General features: G+C 41.9%; 1 protein-coding gene across 2 annotated transcripts in view; it reads left to right on the top strand.

The window, feature by feature from the left end:
- LOC111961838 (eyes absent homolog 2-like) overlaps positions 1-25,209 on the top strand; it is a 60,767-nt gene extending 35,558 nt beyond the window's left edge. Inside the window, exons 3-16 of one of the 2 annotated variants that reach the window (XM_023984415.2) lie at positions 1,079-1,119; positions 2,315-2,439; positions 2,744-2,857; positions 9,352-9,428; positions 9,735-9,915; positions 10,052-10,191; positions 10,634-10,717; positions 16,453-16,542; positions 18,411-18,469; positions 19,399-19,559; positions 19,808-19,922; positions 20,313-20,434; positions 20,816-20,916; positions 21,392-25,209. In XM_023984415.2, coding sequence (XP_023840183.1) covers positions 2,337-2,439; positions 2,744-2,857; positions 9,352-9,428; positions 9,735-9,915; positions 10,052-10,191; positions 10,634-10,717; positions 16,453-16,542; positions 18,411-18,469; positions 19,399-19,559; positions 19,808-19,922; positions 20,313-20,434; positions 20,816-20,916; positions 21,392-21,472 — 1,428 coding nt within the window. In that variant the 5' untranslated portion in view covers positions 1,079-1,119; positions 2,315-2,336 and the 3' untranslated portion in view covers positions 21,473-25,209. The remainder of the gene's footprint in view (positions 1-1,078; positions 1,120-2,314; positions 2,440-2,743; positions 2,858-9,351; positions 9,429-9,734; positions 9,916-10,051; positions 10,192-10,633; positions 10,718-16,452; positions 16,543-18,410; positions 18,470-19,398; positions 19,560-19,807; positions 19,923-20,312; positions 20,435-20,815; positions 20,917-21,391) is intronic. The other variant, XM_023984424.2, reaches the window with a different exon arrangement.
- The last annotated feature ends 411 nt before the right edge of the window (positions 25,210-25,620 follow it).

Raw genomic sequence — 25,620 nt, forward strand, 5'->3', positions numbered from 1 at the left:
GTGTTAGCTTATTAATGAGCTTTGAGGGCACTATGGTGTTGAATGCTGAGCCTTAGTCAATGAATAGCATTCTCACATAGGTGTTCCCTTTGTCCAGGTGGGAAAGGGCAGTGTGGAGTGCAATAGAGATTGCATCATCTGTGGATCTGTTGGGGCGGTATGCAAATTGTAGTAGGTCTATGGTTTCTGGGATAATGGTGTTGATGTGAACTATGACCAGCCTTTCAAAGCACTTCATGGCTACAGACGTGACTACTACGGGTCGGTAGTCATTTAGGCAGGTTAGCTTAGTGTTTTTGGGCACAGGGACTATGGTGGTCTGCTTGAAACATGTTGGTATTACAGACTCAGACAGGCAGAGGTTGAAAATGTCAGTGAAGACACTTGCCAGTTGGTCAGTGCATGCTCGGAGTACACATATTGGTAATCCGTCTGGCCCTGCGGCCTTGTGAATGTTGACCTGTTTAAAGGTCTTACTCCCATCGACTGCGGAGAGTGTGATCACAAAGTCATCCGGAACAGCTGATGCTCTCATGCATGTTTCAATGTTACTTGCCTCGAAGCGAGCATAGAAGTTATTTCGCTCGTCTGGTAGGCTCGTGGCACTGGGAAGCTCTCGGCTGTGCTTCCCTTTGAAGTCTGTAATAGTTGTCATGCCCTGCCACAACCGACGAGCGTCGGAGCCGGTGTTTTACGATTCGATCTTAGTCCTGTATTGACCCTTTGCCTGTTTGATCATTCATCGGAGGGCATAGCGGGATTTCTTACAAGCTTCCGGGTTGAGTCCCACTCCTTGAAAGCGGCAGCTCTACCCTTTAGCTCAGTGCGAATGTTGCCTGTAATCCATGGCTTCTGGTTGGGGTATGCATGTACAGTCACTGTGGGATCAAACTGGTTTTATCAAATGTCATACTATGGCATTATGGTTAAGTGTTGAAATTGGAATCGTATAAAGCCTTTTATCACTGTGAAACCATATCTCAAGTTATTTATTGCCCTTTTCATTTCTCAGTGAATATGATTTTTTATTGGTATTTATACATGTTTCTCTGTTTCTTTTATTTGTTTTCTCATCTAGGGACACTAAGACTCCATATCAGACTCTTCCTTCATCTGCAAGTGAGTGTTGTTGAGGTTTTAGTCATCATTGTCTTACGTTAGATAGCACGATTTGATGATTTCGCCTGCACTGATCTGTCTTGTATCTTGCAACGGGTAATAGGATAGCTCAAAAGTAGTTATGCTACAATGTGCTGTCTACCATTTGAAAATATTACCAAGGTGACATCTGCTGAACCCCATTTCTGCATCAAAACTGTCTGAAAAAATATAAGCTAAAACAATTAATATGCCAATAATGTTGATGCTTTTGTGGTGAGGAAGTCTTAGTCGCTCCATTTTACATATAGCTAAGAACTATAGTGCTTCAATGAGCAGTATTTCTGAAGTTTGACTATGGCACAAAAGCTAGCATAATATGTCCAACATTAACGTTAGCTTGCTAACTTTAGCTGAGCCAGTCACTGATGCTGCTAACCAACCAGCTACCTACTGCACACACAATGTTGAATCTTCCAACAAAAGCTAGCTAGCAAGCTACAGTAGCTAGTAGTGCTAATGCTTACAATATTATGAGTTTTCATGAAGCAGCTGTTCTTCTGCCATGAGTCATTGCAGTAGCCTCCGGAGTCAGCTGCTGACTGTGCTCAGCTGACCTAACGATACGATCGCGGAGAAACATGCTGATCTACGGGCTGATTTCTGATAACAGTCAGTCCCTCTTAATTGTGGGGCTACATGTCTACAACTTCAGGGTAATTTAAAGAGGCTAAACAAGCTTTTTATGTAAGTGAAGGAAGAGCTAGCTAGCTAACTGTGTCAGTAAAGTAGCTAACTACAACAGTTAGCTACACAGCTGATCAAGTCACAGCACTGGTGACCAGAATTTGTGCCGCAGATCGCCACCTGCTTTTTTTATATTCATATGCAAACTATTAAATCACTGCCACAGCGTTTGTAATAATTTAGCTTGCTAGTTATTTTGTCTATTTCATGGAGAGTCATACGAGAGTGCAGTGATATTGTGAAATTTGGAACTATGTTTTACTTTTTTGAATTGTCAATATTCAGAGTTCCAGGTCCTACAAGACAGATTGGTTGAGGGACGAGCGTCCTGGAGGAGTGACGCCATCTGATGTGTGTCTTAGTCATAGCTTAGCATAGCATAGGCTAAGCAGCCAACATGGCAATTTGGACAATACATATAGTCCCCATGTTGCTTAGCAACTTACCAGTCTTTAATTCCTCCTTCTAGATCAGCTGACCTAAGAGCTGTCATGGCGGCGTACGGACAGACCCAGTACAGCCCTGCCCTCCAGCCTGCGGGACCCTACACACCGTATACATACCACACCCAGGGCTACAGCATGCCCTCATACAGTAAGTACCGTCATATCATTCAATACGGGGGTGAAGAGGTGGGGATATGGCTGTTTAAAAGTTGTCTTGAAAGTATGGCATCTAAGGCACCGTGAATAGGAACCACAACTMCACATCCATTTACACCAGGGTCTCAAACTACAGGCCCACAGGCCAAATGTGGCTCGCAAACTGATTTAATGCTGTCCGCATTTTACAACACACCCAGTTTTACACCATGTCCCTCTGTAAAATACAGTGTAATCAGTTTCAGTAACTGAATCCAGTGTAGATCATTTATCTCCTTATGTCCTTTCCTCTGCAGACATTAAGACAGAAGATGGCCTCAGCCACTCTCCAGGACAGAACAGTCTGCTGAGCTACTCCAACTTCAGCAGCACTCCCCCCAGCCAGGGCCTCTACAGCTACTCCACACACGGTCAGTCACACACACACACACACACTAGGGTTTAATATCGGTAACCGGATTACCAAGTTTTACTGGGATATCCTGCCCAAACCCATTCTCGTTTCCCGAGATAAATAATGTTGAGAAACTAGTAAATTATAATACATTATTTCTATGAACAGCCTGGGAAATGGAACTGTTAAATTATATGCAATGTCTAAATATGACTTCTCTGCTTTGCTATCTGCATAATTAACGCTCAGTGTGAGTGTGTGTGCTGTTGTAGCCTACCGTTTTTACTTGCACAAGGTCGCTGCGTCCTACAGGTTCTCCTACCATGCCATTGCAAACAGATGTAGGCCTACAGGAAACATCAGATCAGAGCTAAAAAAAAGGATGGCCATAGCCTACCCTCCCCAAGAATCCCTTGAACATATCACAACTGGTGAGAGGATATGCCGAGAAAGAGAGGAGCAAATTAGCTGATGGAAAAATACAACATTTGCATGTGTGACATATAAACTCTCTGGCTTCATAGGTTACATGACACCAGTCATCACAACGCTAGCAGCCTACCATATTTACTCAACATAAAGTCCCCAATAGAAAACATCCTTTAGGCTACTTGCATTGCTTCTATAAATGTTTATGCTTACTWTATGCCCACATAAAAAAATACTATGGTATGCTATAAATACTATATAGTGACTATATAGTGTATAGTATGTATAGTATAGTGTATAGTGTTTTTAAAATTTTTAAATTATTATTATTATTTTTTAATATATATATTTTAAATTTTACCCCCGTATCCAATCGCTAGTAATTACTATCTTGTCTCATCGCTACAACTCCCGTATGGGCTCGGGAGAGACGAAGGTCGAAAGCCATGCGTCCTCCGAAGCACAACCCAACCAAGCCGCACTGCTTCTTAACACAGCGCGCCTCCAGCCGCACATGTGTCGGAGGAAACACCGTGCACCTGACCCCCTTGGTTAGCGCGCACTGCACCACAGGAGTCGCTGAAGCGCGATGACGCTAGGCCAATTGTGCGTCGCCCCACAGACCTCCCGGTCGCGGCCGGCTGCGACAGAGCCTGGGCGCGAACCCAGAGACTCTGGTGGCGCAGCTAGCGCTGCGATGCAGTGCCCTAGACCACTGCGCCACCCGGGAGGCCCCATAGTATAGTGTTTTTGCGGACTTTACTGTAGTATTTACTATAGTGTTTTTGTTTTATTATATTTCACATCGAAGTGGAGGCTTTCTCCTTCAGGAGACCTACTGGAGAAATACTGAAAGAGCAAATTTTCCGTAACCTTTAGGTAGGTAGGACTGAGGTTGAATTGCGATATAGGGAGGGGAATGAGCAGTGTACGCTGCATTCAGAAAGTATTCAGACCCCTTGACTTTTTCCACATTTTGTTACATTACAGCCTTATTCTAAAATGTATTAAATTGTGGGTTTTCCCTCATCAATCTAAACAAAATACCCCATAATGACAAAGCAAAAACAGGTTTTTAGAAGTTTTAAAATTAATTTAAATAACACAAAACTGAAGTATCACATTTCCATAAGTATTCAGACCCTTTACTCAGTACTTTTTTGAAGCAGCGATTACAGCCTTGAGTATTCTTGGGAATGACGCTACAAGCTTGGCACACCTGTATTTGGGGAGTTTCTCCCATTCTTCTCTGCAGATCCTCTCAAGCTCTGCCAGGTTGTATGGGAAGCATTGCTGCACAGCTATTATTAGGTCTCTCCAGACACTGAGTGTATAAAACATTAGGAGCACCTGTTCTTTCCATAACATAGACTGACCAGGTGAAAGCTACAGTATGATCCCTTATTGATGTCACATGTTACTGTAAATCCACTTAAATCAGTGGAGATGAAGGGGAGGAGACAGGTTAAAGAAGGATTTTTAAGCCTTGAGACAATTGAGACATGGATTGTGTATGTGTGCCATTCAGAGGGTGAATGGGCAAGACAAAAGACTTCAGTACCTTTGATCGAGGTTTGTAGTAGGTGCCAGGCGCCCCGGTTTGAGTGTGTCAAGATCTGCAACGCTGCTGGGTTTTTCACAGGTTCCCATGTGTATCAAGAATGGTTCACCGCCAAAAGGACACCCAGCCAACATGACACAACTATGGGAAGTGTTGGAGTCAACATGGGTCAGCATCCCTGTGGAATGCTTTTAACACATTGTAGAGTCCACGCCCCAATGAATTTAAACTGTTCCGAGGGCAACTCAATATGAGGAAGATGTTTTGTACAGTCAGTGAATGCTTTCAAATAGCACTGTTGGTTTTCACGGTAATACCAGGATGTCTGGTAATATTCTCAATTTTCTCGGGGGAAAGAATGTGTTGATTATCTGGAAAATATTAAAAACACACACACACACACCACACACACACCACACACACACACACACACACACACACACACACACACACACACACACACACACACACACACACACACACACACACACAATTGCCCAGCACTGGTGGAACTGTGATGCTTGGAGCCAAAGTGCGCTGCTCAGACCACTGCGCTACGGCAGTTCAGAATACTCTAGCAAGCCGTGAGAATACTTGATGATACTTGATGGTATGAGGTCGGTAGTTTTGCAGATCCTTCCCCAAACCATAGCCCTTGCCTTAACCACTCTGAAATAATGCCTAAACTGTTAACCTTTGAATTGTTTCTGTTTTAACCCTCTAACCAAGCAGCATGAATGGGTAAAAAATAGACGTGCATACTTCGAGTTTCAAATGGAAACAATGAGATCTTGATGAATACAGACGGACACACAGATGATTGCATGCACACATACTGGCACACAAACACCCAAATACACATACATACAAGGTCAGTACTCCACCTCTCGTTGTGCCTTTCGCTCTGATCTCTTCGCTACTTTACAAATGGCTAGCCATCCTACCCTCTTTCATTCCTCCTTACTGTATCCCTCCCTCTATTTCTCTCTCTCTCACACACATACACACTCACTTTACCTCTCTCTTTTGCTGAGATCTATCCTTTTTTCTATGGCCAGTCCTTTCTCTTACAGTGCCTTACAAAAGTATTCACCCCTCTAGGTGTTTTTCCTATTTTGTTGCATTACAACCTGTAATTTAAAAGGAATTTTATTTGGATTTCACGTAATGGACATACACAAAATAGTCCAAATTGTTGAAGTGAAATGAAAACAATAACTTGTTTCAAAAAAATAAAGAAAGAAAGAAAGAAAGAAAAGTGGTGCGTGCATATGTATTCACCCCCTTTGCTATGAAGCCCCTAAATAAGATCTGGTGCAACCAATTACCTTCAAAAGTCACATAATTAGTTAAATACAGTCTACCTGTGTGCAATCTAAATGTCACATGATCTGTCACATGATCTTAGTATATATACACCTGTTCTGAAAGGCCCCAGAGTCTGCAACACCACTAAGCAAGCAGTACTATGAGGAATAAGGAGCTCTCCAAACAGGTCAGGGACAAAGTTGTGGAGAAGTACAGATCAGGGTTGGGTTTAAAAAAATATCCAGAACGTTGAACATCCCACAGAGCACCATTAAATCCATTATTWAAAAAATTGAAAGAATATGGCACCACAACAAAACTGCCAAGAGAGGGCCGCCCACCAAAACTCACGGACCAGGCAAGGAGGGCATTAATCAGAGGCAACAAAGAGACCAAAGATAACCCTGAAGGAGCTGCAAAGCTCCACAGTGGAGATTGGAGTATGTGTCCATAGGACCACTTTAAGCCATACACTCCACAGAGCTGGGCTTTACAGAAGAGTGTCCAGAAACAAATAAGCAAACATGTTTGGTGTTCGCCAAAAGGCATGTGGGAGACTCCCCAAACATATGGAAGAAGGTACTCTGGTCAGATGAGACTAAAATTGCGCTTTTTGGCCATCAAGGAAAACGCTATATCTGGCGCAAACCCAACACCTCTCATCACTCCGAGAACAACATCCCCACAGTGAAGCATGGTGGTGGCAGCATCATGCTGTGGGGATGTTTTTCATCAGCAGGGGCTGGTAAACTGGTCAGAATTTAAGGAATGATGGATGGCTCTAAATACAGGGAAATTCTTGAGGGAAACCTGTTTCAGTCTTCCAGAGATTTGAGACTGGGACAGAGGTTCACCTTCCAGCAGAACAATGACCCTAAGCATACTGCTAAAGCAACACTCGAGTGGTTTAAGGGGAAACATTTAAATGTCTTGGAATGGCCTAGTCAAAGCCCAGACCTCAATCCAATTGAGAATCTGTGGTATGACTTAAAGATTGCTGTACACCAGCGGAACCCATCCAACTTGAAGGAGCTGGAGCAGTTTTGCCTTGAAGAATGGGCAAAAATCCCAGTGGCTAGATGTGCCAAGCTTATAGAGACATACTCCAAGAGACTTGCAGCTGTATTTGCTGCAAAAGGTGGCTCTACAAAGTATTGACTTTGGGGGAGTGAATAGTTATGCACACTCAAGTAAAAAAAAAAAAGTGTCTTATTTATTGTTTGTTTCATAATAAAAAATATTTTGCATCTTCAAAGTGGTAGGCATGTTGTGTAAATCAAATAATACAAACCCCCTAAAAAACTATTTTAATTCCAGGGTGTAAGGCAACAAAATAGGAAAAATGCCAAGGGTGGTGAATACTTTCGCAAGCCACTGTACCTCCCTCCCTCTCGCTTTCTTTTTCTCTCTGATCTCTCCATCATGATGTGGCCCTCTGACTAGGAGCCGAGTGAGTGGGGTCCTGTCATTTCCAGGTGGGTGTCCGTAGCAGTGCCCGTCTGTCCTCCTCCACGCCTGTTCTCCATTAGCTGCGGTCTGGGTGCCTGGCGTCAGCAATCTCTCTCTCTCTCCTCTCTGGAGGTCAGGCCCCTTCATCCCCACACACCCACACCACGGCCCGGCCCGAACCAGCACGCTCTTGTGTGTGTTTGTGTGTGCGTCCGTGTGTTCCACGTGTGTGTGTCTGTGCTCCACACATTCCCCAGTTCTTCGGCACCCAAAGCATGCTTGGCTCAGTAGGACTTGATGGCTTTCAAAGCAGCGTGAAATTGACCTTGCTCTGTCAGAGGTTAGAGGTTAAGGTGCATGTTGTGGTGCTGGGAGGGGAGGCTAATGAAGGAACTGCATGGACATACTGACAGGGGAATGCAGGGCCACTGTTAACATAGTCGTATTCATGAGTACGCACTGTAGCAATGGAAAACCGAAATGAGCGTTTTTTATTGGGCAAGTTCAGTTTTCTTCTGTTTGATCCTAATGAATACGACCCAAAAGAGGAGACTCAAGATGAAAAAAACTTGAGAGATGAGAATATGGCCCTATAGCAAAGCAGGTTTATAGAATCCACATTGATCTTCAAAGAGAGTTTTGTATATTTGTTATATTTGTCTTGCTCTGTATTTTGTAGCAGATTCATAAATCTAAGCTTGGACGAAATGTCAGTCTGTTCCAGCTTCAGCCAGCTACCGTTGTTGTCAGAAAGTAAGACTGAAACACTGGTATTCTAACAATGGAATACATGGGACGACTCTGCTTTCTTTCATGTGTTTCAGTACAGGTAAACAAAAACCTAGAGTGGCTTGAAACAAACTCCCATGGCAACTCCATGTACAAGACCACCAGATCTTTCATCCCACATACACACGCACACACACACACACCACACACCACACTACAAAGGACAGACCAAATCAAAACCAGAAACTCCACTGTTTATTTGGAGACCTTCTGGTTTCTTTGTGTTTTTGCTTTGAAGACTATGTTTTGTTGTCCTGGGAGACTCCCGGGTGGTTCTGGGTAGTCATTCATCTAAGGTTAGGTTTTGGGGTGGTGGGATGGAGGGAAAGAGGGGATGTTGAGGGGTAACAAACGAGTGTGGCTGGGGAAAAGAGCCCAGAGGAAGGTATTCCTTCAGCAGAGTTGATAACACTGATGGAGTAGCTAGCTAGCACACCAGGCTTCCCCCCCAACTGCATTGTTCTTGTTGGGACTCATAAATCAAGCGCCATACTCCCTGGAGGGGTTGAGGCAAGTCAATGTTTGAAGGCCATGTTGTGAAGCTACTTCTGTGATTCATGTTGAGTTGATTACATTACAGTAGGTGTTGTTTCCTGCTTATTCTGAAAATCTTCCAACCGGGATTTTTGGAAAACCTGTGAATTTTACCAGAAGGTTACCATAATTTTGCAACTCTAGGGCTAATGCTGTCTCACGATCCACTTAGTACACATCGTTACAAATGCATAGTTATGCCCATTAATGAGGGGTAATTGACTGATATACTTGTACGATAGGTGTGCAATTTCTGTTGAGTTACGTTTAACTGCCTTGCGTTCTTAAATTTGCCTGTTTTATTTCCATTTGTGAAATTTATTGGTATTACAATACCAATAAAAATATATTTTCAATGGAGCTTTCAATGCAAGTCCAACTTCTGTAAATGTCAGTCAATGTGAGTCCATTTTTAACGTTGGTTTAATGTTGTTTTCCAGGTAGCAGTATTTCTTCTGGGATTTTCCAGGGAGCCAACCCCATCACAGGCTCAACTCCATTCAACCCCACACAACAGGTCAGTACAGGATGTAATACGCACACCATTATGGACGACATCTTTTATACAAATAAAAACAGCTCTCGCAGTACAARAAGTTTCCAAATGGCTGGGATGGCATTAAATGGGTTTGGAATACTGCAACATACAATAGAATGTGCCACTCATTTGGCTTCAGTGATAGCCTCTTTCATGACATGGTAGATATATATTTTTTATAAATCTGTGAAGAAAGAGAAGCCCAATACGTGATCATTTGTAATATGTATTTTTCTTTCATACATCTTATGAAGTGTTTAATATTCATCCTATTCCCTCTGTCAGGACTTCTCAGCGTACTCTAGCTACAGCCAAAGCCAGTACTCGCCATACTACAACACACACTACAACAGCCCGTACCTCGCAAGCAGCAACATCAGCCCTAGCGCCATCACCACGCCCATACCCTATCAGCATCCAGAACACCCTGCCGTGGTGCCCAATCACAGCCCTGAGTCCCACCCAGGTACAGATGGTTGGCCCGCCTCGTCTCTTTATTTGAGAATGATTTATTGTCCTATTAACATTCTATTTATCTTTCTGTCGTATTCTTTGGTGTTTTAGACATTTTCATTGACGGGATGTGTGTGTGTGTGTTCCAGGAGAGTACCATCCGCCCCCTAGCCCCCCCACCCCAGGGAAAGAGCCAGAGGGGGTGCCAGCCAGACGGAGCTCAGACGGGAAACTGAGGGGCAGGAAAAGAGTCAGTGACCCACAGCCCCCCCTGGACTCAGATATAGAGGTAATGTTACAGTCCATGGAAGTCACAAACACGTGCACACACACACACATCCCGTCAATGGTAGCCATTGACACAGTGAGCTACAATATGACCATAGACACATAGGCACACAACAGACATACTGTTATTAAAAAGGTAAGAACATAGGTTACTGACAGTTAGACAGCTGGTTTAAAGTGAAGTTGCACTTTCATAACTGTAAAGAAATCATCAGTAGTGTCATTTATAGACCTCGCTCAGTAAAAGTCATAAAAGAGTGCACAACATTTACAAATAATGGCAGAACAGTTTAGTAGCTCTTGGTGGTCTTTTATGACTTTCCAAGTCATTTTTCTACTGATTGATCAGTTTGTATGTGTAGCCCGCACTGTCATTTTCTCTTCAACGTAGAGATTATGTTCTTTTTCTATTTGGCTAAATATGTCTTTGTCTTATTTTCCAGCGTGTGTTTGTGTGGGACCTTGACGAGACCATCATCATTTTCCACTCTTTGCTCACAGGGAGCTTCTCCACACGATTTGGCAAGGTATAGAAAATGGACTTATGACTTAAAACACTCTCTCCCATATCACTTTTCAAATGAAATAACCCTGAAAGTATTTGACGGCTTATTTAAACTAATCCTTGATAGAGTTGCAAAGCTACTGTTAATTTAACAAAGTTAGCGGAATCATCTGTAATTTTGGTGAATAACAGGTCATTTATGGTCATTGGGTCATTTATACTTGAATAAAATGTAATTAGCATAACATTAGCATAACACATTCTTATTTTGTCATTTGTATATATAGTGGGGGTTTTTCTCTTGTAATTTTACCCCCTTTTTCGTGATATCCAATTGCGATCATGTCTCATCATTGCAACTCTCCAACGGGCTCGGGAGAGGCGAAGGTCGAGTCATGCGTCCTCCAAAACATGACCTGCCAAAACGCGCTTCTTAACACCCGCCAGCTTAACCCAGAAGCCAGCTGCACCAATGTGCCGGAAGAAACACTGTTCAATTGACAACTGAAGTCAGCCTGCAGGCACCCAGCCCGCCACATGGAGTCACTAGAGTGCGATGAGCCAAGTAAAGCCCCCCCGGCCAAACCCTCCCCTAACCCGGACGACGCTGGACCAATTGTGCGCCACCCTATGGGACCCCTGGTCACGGCCGGTTGATCGAATCCCAGGCTGTAGTGATGCCACAACACTACGATGCAGTGCCTTAGACCTCTGCGCCACTCAGGAGGCCTATTTGTATATATTTTACATTTGATACGGCCAGAGATAATTAGACACCTGTGATAATCTGAAGTACCCAAAAAGGCCACTAGATGTAATCTGATCAAATAAAAATACAAACTTGAAAGTTACCAAAATTCTGGTGGTTTACTAGTAAACTTAAAATGTTTCCAGTAATATTCTCTCCCTTTGCAACCCTAATACTTGATGATATAAACTATGTAATATCAGTTAGGGGTGAATCCTAACTTCCAGTGGAATTGTGTGCGTTGATGTCAATGGGACTAAATTAATATTCTACTGGAAGTTAGGATTCACTCCTTAAAGCCTAACTTTTTAAGAAGTGTTTTTGTCCTTTGCTCTCTCCTTGACTTTTCACACGCTTGGTGTTTTCCTTCTGTGCCCTCTTGTCTCTTTATATAATCCAGGGGACTTGTTTGGCCAACCCACGTCCCACTGTTTGATTGACAGCTGATTAACCTTTACATAATAGACAGGCAGCTGATGAGGGCAACAATAGTCATGTTTCTTTTTTTTGGCCACAACAGTGTTTTGAATTCTCACGGTCCCGCTGCGGTTTGACACGATGTAAACGTGGAGTTGGAGAGAGAGAGAGCCAGAGGGGGAGAGAGTAACAAGTATTAGGCCTAAGCGCTCCACCATTTCGGCACTCCGTTGTTTCTTTTTCAACATATTGTCGGGCAGAAATGAGAGGATGGAAGTGCTGACATTTGACTGATGTGCCAAATTCCTGATTCCACCCACCCAGCTTCCCCGCTGAAACGGCAAACTTCAATCCGACATGCTCTGACATCAAAATTTAGACATGCCAGAGAAAAAAAAGGTTTTGGGTAGGGGGGGGGGTAGAATCCTCAAATCCCCCAAAAAGATTCCGACCAAAGGCCTAGTGGGATTATTTACGAGCCAGGAATTGGTTTTCAATTAGGTAGGAGTGAGTTTGATATGTCTTCTCACAATAATGCTCACAGTCAGGCAATGACCAATGTTTATGTTAGCTTAGGTTTCCCTATATTAAAGAAACAGGATGCCAACTTTTCTTAAAAAAAAAAAGAAATGCTGTGTCTATACCAGACAGACTATATTGTAACTCCTTCCTTATGACAGTCATTGTATCATGACCAAACTCATTGAGGTAAACAAGTGTTTGGCCTGTGTTCAGGCAAGCAAGGGAAGCCTGGACCCAGGAAGGGGTAGAAAACAAATGGTAGTGATGAAAAACTGTTTTCACTGCCTTTGAAAAACCAAGGTAAACTCTAGAGCACATAAGGAGTTTATTCCCTACATTATTGGTCCAATGGCATTTTATTTTTCATACAGTGCCTGCGCCATCTCTCTCTCTTGCTCTCTCTCTCTTTCTTAGAGAGTGTGAATTTCCTCTATGCGTAAACGATTTGAATACAAAAGTCCACCACTGAAGGCATCAGTGAAATTGTCTGGATTTTGGATGTTTTTGTGCTTTATGATATTTTCTTGTTCCTGCCTGTATTCCTGCCTGTAATTAGCAAGAAGAGTAAGCTGGACCTCTAATTGTTATTGCTACCTCCCTCCGCATTGAAGAAGACTTAGCAGAGAGTGTGATTACGGATAATTATCTCTATTTAAACTAAACACTCCCTCCCTCTCCTCCACCTCCCCTCATTCTCATCATCCCAACACTCTCTTTCTGCCCCCCTTCCTCCCTCGCCCCCTCATTCACCAAATCCACTTTGCTGTGGATCAATTGGAGGTGGGAGGAAGGCTGTCATTTTTCCAAATCTAACACTCCCCTTTGAATGATGCCTCACTCCTCCAATTTTGTCACACTGCCAAGTTGTAGAAGCACCACTACAGCCACAGCGCCAGTACAGTATAGCACAGCCACAGCGCCAGTACAGTATAGCACACAGCCACCTGCCCTGCTGGTGCCCAGCCACTCCCCACAACAACAATGTACTGGACTGTTTTCTGACAAACTGATTTCTCTGTTCTCTGCGGAAGATTTGTAATTCTCCCATCATTAGAAAAGCGTATCTTCTTCATTCCTGAATTCTTCAATAACTGTGTGTGCTTGCGTGCGTGCGCGCGTGTGTGGGTGTGTTTGTGCATTTGTACATGTGCGAGTGTGTGTTGTGTGTGTGACAGAAAGAAAGAGGTAGAGAGAAAGAGACAGAAACAGAAAGAGAGAAAGAGCAGGGTGCAGTTTGGTGGAAAGAATGAATGACAGAAAGGTAATCAGACTTCCTGCTCAGGTGATAGAACCTGTCCTGTCAATCTGAGAGAAGGGCTGCCAGTGTCTTTAGAAGGCTGTTTGGACAGGGAGAAAATAATGACTGTTAGGGGGGTTGGAGTTTAGAATGGCACCTGGCACACACGCGACTCAAAACAAGTGCATCTAGAAGTATTTCTTCTGATTACAGTCTATATACCATAGCGGTATACAGTTGAAGTCGGAAGTTTACATACATTTAGGTTGGAGTCATTAAAACTCGTTTTTCAACCACTCCACAAATTTCTTGTTAAAAACTATAGTTTTGGCAAATCCGTTAGGACATCTACTTTGTGCATGTCACAAGTAATTTTTCCAACAATTGTTTACAGACAGATTATTTCACTTATAATTCACTGTTTCACAATTCCAGTGGATCAGAAGTTTACATAAACTAAGTTGACTGTGACTTTAAACCGCTTGGAAAATTCCAGAAAATGATGTCATGGCTTAAGAAGCTTCTGATAGGCTAACTGACATAATTTGAGTCAATTGGAGGTGTACCTCTGGATGTATTTCAAGGCCTACCTTCAAACTCAGTGCCTCTTTGCTTGACATCATGGGAAAATTTAAAGAAATCTGCCCAAAAAATTGTCGACCTCCACAAGTCTGGTTAAGGTAATTTCCAAATGCCTGAAGGTACCACGTTCATCTGTACAAACAATAGTACGCAAGTATAAACACCATGGGACCACGCAGCCATCATACCGCTGAGGAAGGAGATGCATTCTGTCTCCTAGAGATGAACGTACTTTGGTGTGAAAAGTGCGAATCAATCCCAGAACAGCAGCAACGGTCCTTGTTAAGATGCTGGAGGAAACAGGTACAAACGTATCTATATCCACAGTAAAACGAGTCCTATATCGACATAACCTGAAAGGCTGCTCAACAAGGAAGAAAGCGACTGCTCCAAAACCGCCATAAAAAAGCCAGACTATAGTTTGCAACTGCACATGGGGACAAAGATTGTACTTTTTGGAGAAATGTCCTCTGGTCTGATGAAACAAAAATAGAACTGTTTGGCCACCATGACCATCGTTATGTTTGGAGGAAAAAGAGGGAGGCTTGCAAGCCGAAGAACACCATCCCAACCATGAAACACGGGGGTGGCAGCATCATGTTGCGAGAGTGCTTTGCTGCAGGAGGGACTGGTGCACTTCACAAAATAGATGGCATCATGAGGAAGAAAATTATGTAGATATATTGAAGCAACATCTCAAGACATCAGTCAGGAAGTTAAAGCTTGGTCGCAAATGGGTCTTCCAAATGGACAATGACCCCAAGCATACTTCCAAAAGGTGTGGCAACATGGCTTAAGGACAACAAAGTCAAGATATTGGAGTGGCCATCACAAAGCCCTGACCTCAATCCCATAGAAAATGTGAAAAAAAGCGTGTGCGAGCAAGGAGGCCTACAAACCTGACTCAGTTACACCAGCTCTGTCAGGAGGAATGGGCCAAAATTCACCCAACTTATTGTAGGAAGCTTGTTGAAGGCTACCCGAAACGTTTGACCCAAGTTTAACAATTTAAAGGCAATGCTACCAAATACTAATTTAGTGTATGTAAACTTCTGACCCACTGGGAATGTGATGAAAGAAATAAAAGCTGAAATAAATAATTATCTCTACTATTATTCTGACATTTCACATTCTTAAAGTAAATTGGTGATGCTAACTGACCTAGGACAGGGAATATTTACTAGGATTAAATGCCAGGAATTGTGAAAAACTGAGTTTAAATGTATTTGGCTAAGGTGTATGTAAACTTCCGACTTCAACTGTATATTGCCTCTTATTTTCCTCTGCAATTCTTTTAATGTAATTCCTGTCTAGCAAGCAACCTTCACTTGGGAGAATACTAAATCCATTTCAACTAACCATTGTTGGATCCCTGAGAGATATCCCTGATGCTAGCTGGCTAAAGAAATTAGGGGCTTTTGTTATTAGCAAAGTTATTAGATCATAGGCTATTTACTCACCTCACTTCAATCATGTCCATGTAAGCTTGCTACTGTAACTACCAAGGCGCTTTCGCTCTGTGTCAGAGACATGATGGGGGTCCAGTCCGTCCAATTAGCATGTGTTGTGAGTGTCACTATTTTCACAAAGATGCTGTAGGGAGTAAGACATGCACTACTGGCTCACAGACTTGGCAGAACCGAGTGAATTGATTACCCATCCTGTGGGCTAGGGGAAAAAATATAATTATGCCAAGGCAGCTTGGTAGCAAACTCTCTGCAGCCCGGTACCCGTCCGGGGCTCAGTGGTAGGGAAACCCTGTGTTAGATAATCAGACTAAACACTTTGTCATAATTACATACCAAACCTCTTATGACATCTCAGTCAGGTTTATTCAACTGAACTTCAATTATATCTGTGTGGATATGGAGTCAAGTTCATTTGCTATTTGAAGCTTGGTTGTGTCCTGCTGATTCGACGGTGTGTCGTGCAGAAAATCAACATTTATTATATATTCATACATCCTTTACCACTGTGCCAAACGTTCTACCTGTTTTATACCCAATAACATCAAGAGACAACATTTTCTTTCCTGAGATGAACAATGACCTATGTAAGTAATGTTACGAGAGTAAGTCCTCTTAAACACATGTAAACAACTGGTTCATGAAGGGGCGAAACCTAACTTCCACTTTAGTCAAATTTTCACCTAGTTATGCATTGGTGTCAATGGGAGAGTAGATGAAAACTAAGTACATCCTTGTATAAACAGCTGTATTGACCTTTGTAATGTCTTTGTGTCTCCTGGCAGGACTCATCCAAGGCAGTGTCGCTGGGGCTGTGGATGGAGGAAATGATCTTCAACTTGGCCGACTCACGGCTATTTTTCAACGACCTGGAGGTGAGACTCATTTACCTAATGGATTAGATCATATATTATCCATTCCTTTGCTCATTATCCATCCTCCGTTATCCATACTGTTGCTCATCCATCATCTAACATTAACATTTGTGTTTATAATCTATCATCCATATTTGTGCTTGTTATCCATCATTGATCATGATTATGAATCATACATACATCATCCATCCTCTTTATTATGCATCATTCATAACATTGCTTATATCCATCATCCTAAATTGATACTATCAGTAGGGCCAGGAGTTTTCCCAGGATTTATGTGACAATCCTCATGACAATATTACATAACGTTTAAAAAAAAAAAAGATTCCCTTTCATATTTTTAGGGTTACTCTGTCATATTCTCAAAAGATTTGAGTTGAAAGCCTAACTGTTTAAGTGGGCTAGGGTTAAACTTGAGCATTTTTAACATCATGAACAACAGGTAGGTTTTTCTCTGTGCATTCCACGGCCTTGTTCTAACAAAGACCAGGCTTAAATTTGGTTTGTGGTGAGAAGGAACACTGAGTTGTTAATTATAGGTGTGTGTCTGTCTCTTAAAGGGAGATTAGTTGTGGGGAGGAGGAACAGCTGAGGGGAAGAAGGCAGAAAAAGCAGTTTTCAAACCCGCTTTTTAAGTTCCTTCCATTTGTCAGCCTCTGTTGTTAGTTCCCCATACAAACAGTAGACTAGTGTCGGCCATCTTTGTTAGTCATATGCTGTGGTTGATTTATGAAGGAATTTTCCTTCAGGTTTGTCAGCTAATAGAGCGTCAATAGATGCCACAGGCTGAGTAACCTGTACGCGACGAAGAGATACGAGCTAGGAAAGGCTCTATGATAACCAGGTTAGAGACACATGCTTTCAGAAGAAATGGAGGCTAATTTAACTAACTCCAACAATGTGGTGGTCTTGTACTATGAGAATAGCCTAAAATCTGCCACTGTTCATTTTGCACGTCAGATATGTACTTGTCCTTACATGCCAATTCATGTCATTAAATCACTATTAGTTGGAGAGGTGTTGAAATGACTGCTGCGGGGTCTAGAGCTGCCTATAAAAAAAACTAGCTTAGCCTATTGCGTTCTGTGGGTCGTGTTATCGATTCCCTCTGTGTCTGTGGGAGCTGGGTCGCAGGGGAGCATTGGGGGAATGAGGGATGCTGATATGTAAGTGTGATGAGTTAGCGTCTTCCTGTGTCTCAGTCCGGTGTAGCTGTGTGAGAGAAGAGATTGAAGTCAGTAGTTACTGAAGTAGGTTTCAGGGGATAAAAGAAGGGAAGAAATGAGAAGAGCAGATCAGAAGTGGAGATTCAAAGGGATTTGGTGGAGAGGAGGTGGGAGGATAGTGCATCTATTGTATAGTAGCGTCATGGGAAATTCGTTTTTAGGATTTGTTTGAGGAAGCTACTTTTTGCACAGTAGTTCACTACCCTGCCTTATATCTACTATAGACCTTACTTCCAATATATCAAAAGTCCAGAAATCTTAATAATTTAATAATAATACATGAATACTACACAAAATACTGTTCAGCGGATCTTGTTTTTAGTGGGCATATATCTGAAGGTTCTTTGGCAGTTGGCAAAAGGTGTTGATGTGGTGTAAATCTTAGTGGGGTTTATTAGTGGAGTGTGGTGGTGTCAGGTAGAGCTGGTACGCTCCCATATTCCAAGTACATTTTTTTCGTCTTCTGGCGCCTGGATGTCCCAGCAGCCTATTTCCGCCTCCCTGTTGTCTTTTGTTGAACATGTTTTATTTTGTTCTATCGTTCCCCTAGGCTCCCTTAAGAAGAAACCTGCCCGTGCACAGCTCTGAAACGGATCTCCCTCTCTAATATATCCGCTTTCTTTCCCTCTCCTTCCCCAGGAATGTGACCAAGTTCATATTGATGACGTGGCGTCAGACGACAATGGGCAGGACCTGAGGTACTGTACAGGTTTTCCTCTTGAACTCAACTCGGCCCCACACTTAAACCAGCACTGAGTGGGTTTAGTAAAGGAGGGGGGTATGTTGAAAATATGTCCTGCTCTCTTTCTTGAAAACGTCTCCCACTGGGCACACACACTGGTTGAATGAACGTTGTTTCCTCGTCATTTCAGTGAAATTACGTTGAACCAACGTGGAATAGACGTTGACTTGACATCTGTGCCCAGTGGGCTGTCTCTCTCTCTCTCTCTCTGTCCCTTTCTGTGTGTGTGTTTTTCTGTGTGCGTGCGTGTATGCGTCTCTCGCTCGCGCTCTCCATGGCAATTTAATAACAGTATCATCATTCTTCAACGTCTCATCAGAACAGTACTGTCATTCTCTCGGTCTGGCTTATTCCAGACATTTTACTACATAAATTGATGAAGAATTTTAGGATAGATTTCAAAGAAATAGTTGAAAAAGTGCAAGACGTTGCTCAAAATGTGTATTCCTTACCGTTTAAGTGCTTTTGGACATGTTACCCTTTTCCACACAAAAATATTTATGAACCTCATTACATTGGATTCGCAAACTGCATGTTCTCCCACTTAAATATAACGCACTTATAATATTGATGTATTCTATATTCAATTTGTTTGATTTATTGTGTCAATTATACTGTTAGCTATTGGTCTTAAATCCAAAGGCCTCTCTCTCATGGTTGGCATCTTTCTTTTTATTATTGGTCTCTTTTTTTTGTTGCATAATGCATTAATCCATTATTTCGTTACCTTACTTCAGTTATTATATTATACTAGGTCTACTCCATGTAACTACAGGTTCTGGTCAAATCCCACCAAACATCAACTAAATGTATACATTGATTAGGCATTAGCCATTGGCATGCTTCTCGCTCATGCTTAGCTCTCTCCTGGTTGTTGTCTTGCAGCATGTATAACTTTGGCACGGACGGTTTCCAGAGCCCTGCGGGTGCCGGCACTCTGTGCCTGGGCTCAGGTGTCCATGGTGGGGTGGACTGGATGAGGAAACTAGCCTTCCGCTACCGGAGAGTAAAGGAGATCTACAACACCTACAAGAACAACGTGGGAGGTGGGTTCTGACAGGAGCTAGAAGAGGGCTGTGTGTGTGTGTGTGTGTGTGTGTGCAAAATATTCTCTAGCGGTTAACTGATATACAAATCACAATGTAAATGTAATTTGTTCATTCTGTATAATCATGATCATAATAAATAATGAACCTTGCATCTTCATATACTGCTCAGCTATCAATTGGTGTTTTGTTTTTGTATACCAATCGATGATGAATAATGTGTTAGTGTGTGATTGTGATTGTGTCAGGTTTGGTGGGCAGCCCCAAGCGGGAGGAATGGCTGCAGCTGCGGAGGGAGATGGAGGTCCTGACAGATCTGTGGCTGACCCAGGCTGTCAAGGCCCTGGCCCTCATTAACTCCAGGTCAGGACACACCCCTTCTCAACTGCCTAGCTACTCTATGGTGGAACTATTTAGAAAATAATACACAATGTAAAGTGATATTAGCCTATGTAATCCATAAAAATGAAACGGACAGTACTCCAAATGTATTGACGATTCATGTTTTGCATGGTTAATAAATATAATAAATAAGTATTGAAATTAAACCTGGAGCTCTATAGAGCTACAGTATATTCACAACCAGGAAATATTGACAAGACTAAGATCGGGAGCTGAAATACCCTTTGGCTGGTATTTTTTCCTTGTTGTCACACTTTTTTTTGTCTCATTCAAACTGACACAATGCAATTATCGTACTTGTTTGAACATGACACACATATTGACATCATGTGTTGACATCTCTGTTTCCAGACCAAACTGTGTGAATGTGCTGGTGACCACCACCCAGCTTATCCCAGCCCTGTCCAAGGTCCTGCTCTACGGTCTGGGCTCAGCGTTCCCCATAGAGAACATCTACAGTGCCACCAAGACAGGTGAGGTAGCACACAGCATGTGGCGTAGCACACTTGTCAGGGTTAAAAAGCGCAAGTCATTGTGTCAAGGAAGGAATATTATATTTACAGTTGGGCTGATTGTGCACAGATAGTAGTACCCGACAGAAAATGTTTCCCAACCACGGTGCGAAAACAATCTAGTACTAGCAGACTTTGGTTTTGTGCGATCCTTGTTTATGTTTGTGAAATTTTTATTAAAAAGGGTTATTTAAACACGTATTTGTTAACACTTACGTTTAACACTTTTAACGCTTAATTTGTAAACAATTTGAACACTTACATATGTTTAACACTTATTTGTTAACTGTTACTTTTAAACACTTAACATTTAAAAAAAGTAACACAACACTTATTTTCCAGGGAAAGAGAGCTGCTTTGAGCGTGTGGCCCAGAGGTTCGGCCGGCGAGCAGTGTACGTGGTCATAGGGGACGGAGTGGAGGAAGAGTCTGTAGCCAAGAAGGTGAGACGCACATGTAACCAGGAAAAGGGGTTGGGGGTACACAAGATATTACCCCCTGCCTTATTTTTCATGCTAGGAAGTCAGATTAAATCGAATATGCACCCACACATTATTTGATGCGTTTGCTTATTATTTGAAAAAAACAAAATAATGTTTATATCCTGCAGGATGAAATTGTGTTCGGTATTATTTTGACTGAACCCTCTCCAACACTGTCTAAGATTGTATTAGCTCGCCAAGCTTAGGCAACTTGACTGTGGTTAACCGAACAATAATAGCCAGCTAGTTACATTAGTCAGTGTTCAGCTAGTTACATTAGCTACCTAGTTTAGCCAGTGTTCAGCATTTAAAAAAATTCTGTTTGTGTCTTTCAGTATGTAGTTTAGCCAGTGCCCTACATGTTAAACATGTCCTTTTGTACCTTGCAGTAGCTAGTATAGTCAATGTTCTAAACATGTCTGTTTGTGTCTTGCAGAAGAACATGCCTTTCTGGAGAGTGTCGTGTCGGCCTGACCTGGAGGCTCTAAGTCATGCACTGGAGCTGGACTACCTCTAGTGGGCGCTATAACAATCCCATCATGCCTTTAGCCAGTTCCTGCCTGGTGATGACGCTTTCTGTCCAATGGACCAATTGGGTTGAGGGCGGCGACGATTCACCACCACACAAAAGCAAAGAATGACGGACCAATCTTTGTATCAGCAGGGAATCGCAATTGTTACTGGAAATTTTACATGTGCTTTCACCCGTTCACACAGGGACTTTTACATGTGAAAGGTATCCCACTTTGGAACTTTAGAGCGTTGCACTGAAAATAATGACCAAGGTCAGGGATGGGCAACTGGTGGCTTCAGCAGTTTTTCTCTTGTTATGTCAATTAGCCCATATCAGCTAAAATGTTTTAGATTGGTAAGTTCGTCTAGCGGTCAGCTATCTAAACCAGCAATCATGGTTGAATTACCGGCCGGGGGCCACCATTGATCATATTAAATACTGCAAACATTTCTCTCCAGCCTATGGCAAAATGTGTAGAATTACAAAAATGTTGCTGTAAAACAGCAAATGTTCTTCTCCGCCCATGGCAAAATGAGTAGAATTGCAGGAAATGTGTTACAAAATTGCTAAATCTTCTATCCGCCCCATGGCAAAATGTGTAGAATTGTAGCAAACTTTCTTTAAAGCTCCACATTTTCTCTACGCCCCATGGCAAAATGTGTAGAATTGCATGAAATTAACTATAAAACAATGTCTCTCCGCTGTCAAGAGGAAGGCTGCTAAAATGCTTTGCTATCAATGTGGTTGGTGTGACCCGCAAGCAACTACCATCCCTCATAATGAGTTCAGTTTTTTGTGTCCCCCAGACCCATCAAAGTTGCCCATGACTGACCTAGGTGATCTACAGTTGAAGTCGGAAGTTTACATACACCTTAGCAAAATACATTTAAACTCTGTTTTTCACCATTCCTGACAATTAATCCTCGTAAAAAAATCACCGTCTTAGGTCAGTTAGGATCACCACATTATTTTAAGAATGTGAAATGTCAGAATAATAGTAGAGAGAGAAAAAAAATATTTCAGCTTTTATTTCTTTCATCACATTCCCAGTGGGTCAGAAGTTTACATACACTCAATTAGTATTTGGTAGCATTGCCTTTAAATTGTTTAACTTTGGTCAAACGTTTCGGGTAAACTTCCACAAGCTTCCCACAATAAGTTGGGTGAATTTTGGCCCATTCCTCCTGACAGAGCTGCTGTAACTGAGTCAGGTTTGTAGGCCTCCTTGCTCGCACACGCTTTTTCAGTTCTGCCCACAAATTTTCTATAGGTTTGAGGTCAGGGCTTTGTGATGGCCACTCCAATACCTTGACTTTGTTGTCCTTAAGCCATTTTGCCACACCTTTGGAAGTATGCTTGGGGTCATTGTCCATTTGGAAGACCCATTTGCGACCAAGCTTTAACTTCCTGACTGATGTCTTGAGATGTTGCTTCAATATATCCACATAATTTTCCTCCCTCATGATGCCATCTATTTTGTGACGTGCACCAGTCCCTCCTGCAGCAAAGCACCCCCACAACATGATGCTGCCACCCCCGTGTTTCATGGTTGGGATGGTGTTCTTCGGCTTGCAAGTCTCCCCCTTTTTCCTCCAAACATAACGATGGTCAAACAGTTCTATTTTTGTTTCATCGGACCAGAGGACATTTCTCCAAAAAGTACGATCTTTGTCCCCATGTGCAGTTGCAAACCGTAGTCTGGCTTTTTTATTGGTGGTTTTGGAGCAGTGGCTTTCTTCCTTGCTGAGCGGCCTTTCAGGTTATGTCGATATAGGACWCGTTTTACTGTGGATATAGATACTTTTGTACCTGTTTCCTCCAGCATCTTCACAAGGTCCTTTGCTGTTGTTCTGGGATGGATTTGCACTTTTTGCACCAAAGGACGTTCATCTCTAGGAGACAGAACGCATGTCCTTCCTGAGCGGTATGACGGCTGCGTGGTTCCATGGTGTTTATACTTGCGTACTATAGTTTGTACAGATGAACGCGGTACCTTCAGGAGTTTGGAAATTGCTCCCAAGGATTTTTTTGGCTGATTTCTTTTGATTTTCCCATGATGTCAAGCAAAGAGGCACTGAGTTTGAAGGTAGGCCTTGAAATACATCCACAGGTACACTTCCAATTGACTCAAATTATGTATATTAGCCTATCAGAAGCTTCTAAAGTCATGACATTTTCTGGAATTTTCCAAGCTGTTTAAAGGCACTGTCAACTTAGTGTATGTAAACTTCTGACCCACTGGAATTGTGAAACAGTGAATTATAAGTGAAATATTCTGTCTGTAAACAATTGTTGGAAAAATGACTTGTGTCATGCACAAAGTAGATGTCCTAACTGACTCGCCAAAACTATAGTTTGTTAACAATAAAAAAAATTGTGGTTGAAAAAAGTTTTAATCAAGTTTTAATCACTCCAACTTAAGTTGATGTAAACTTCCGACTTCAACTGTAAGTGCATTTAGTCCTTACGTGGGGGATGATTAGTTTATTTGTTTGTTGTGTGCTCACTTTTCTTATTAGGAATGGGATAGAGGAAATTGTTAAGATAAGAGACCTTCTAGTAGACACTACCAGCAAGTTATTAAAGATAAATCCTACCTTGACTTGATCTTTTCACATGGCTTTTTTGATATATTGTACATTTCTATTACAACTATGGCCCCAATAGTAGCTCTGTCTCATTCAGCAGGTTATTGATTCATTCAGTCTAAATATTTATATTTTTTTACCTATAATTTGTGACCTACGGTATTTATTGATCAGTTCAGTTATGCCTGATCAAAATGATATTGTAGATGAAAATACAAATCAGTCAAGTGTCCAATCACAAAATTATGAGCTGAGACCTAAAAGAAAGAAATGGGAGAGGATTTTCGCAAAACCTACCAGTGACAATTATCCAAAAATGAAGATGGAGATAGCAACCATTTTCTGATTTTACCATACCATTTGATTCATAGTCCATTGACCCATGATATGTCATAAATCATTTAATTGAATATTCTATTGATTTGCAACAAACACACTTATGCAGTCAATCTAAACCGGACAAAATACTTCCAATCCTACCGGAGATGACTGTTTAATGTTATCTAATATACCAAAGATTAATACTCAAATATCTTATCCATTCCATGCCATTCTTTTAAAAAAAGTGGTAAAAGCCAACTCTGCATCCTTCATTTGCAACTAAGCAAAGAGGTTCAGAAAGACAAACAGACAAAGCAACCTGACAAAGCACAAGGAAATCATATACTTAACTTAAGAAATATAAATTCCTTGTGAAAAGTCTTTTTAGCATATACGTTTGTCATGGAGAGGACTTAGGGCTCTATTCAATCCGCATCGCGGAAGTTCAGCTTTAAAGCGTGACTGAAATTTAAAAGGCAATGTTCCTGCTTTAGCGGGGATTGCATTCACAATGGGTCGGCTCAATCGTAAATGACCTTTACATTTCTATCCCAGAATATGTAACACTTCAGGTTTACAGATTGAATAGAGCACTTAGTCTGGTGATTGAATCTTATTCTGTTTCATGAATTGATGGGTGTACAATTGTTGTTATCTTTCTCCATGAATGTTTATATAGCCTGTATGTAATGAAAATGGTATGATTGTCTTTGGACATGCATGTGCCTATTACACTGCCTGTCAGCTTAGCTATGATTTGTATATAAGGTTTTATTGTTGATTTGTTTTGACGGACAATTATAATAGATTAATAAAGATAAATTAATTACATTCTGAGAAAAGTGTATCTTATTTAAGATCGAATTGCTCACTGACTACACATTTTAACTGTATTCCAGAATTTTCAGCTATTAGGTCATTTGACATCTACTTTTGCCTTCAGAACACCCTCAATTTGTCGGGCATGGACTCTACAACGTGTCGAAAGCGTTCCACAGGGATGCTGGCCTATGTTGACTCCAATGCTTCCCACAGTTGTGTTCTTGAGACACTCAAACAGGTGTGACTCCCACCTACTACCATATCCCATTCAAAGGCACTTAAAATATTGTGTCCTGCACATACACAATCCATGTCTCAATTATCTCAAGACTTAAAAATACGTCTTTAACCTGTCTCCTCCCATTCATCTACACTGATATTGAAGTGGATTTAATAAGTTACATCTGTCACAACGTGATC

Source organism: Salvelinus sp. IW2-2015, linkage group LG1 (assembly GCF_002910315.2).
Source record: "Salvelinus sp. IW2-2015 linkage group LG1, ASM291031v2, whole genome shotgun sequence".
Lineage (NCBI taxonomy): Eukaryota > Metazoa > Chordata > Actinopteri > Salmoniformes > Salmonidae > Salvelinus > Salvelinus sp. IW2-2015.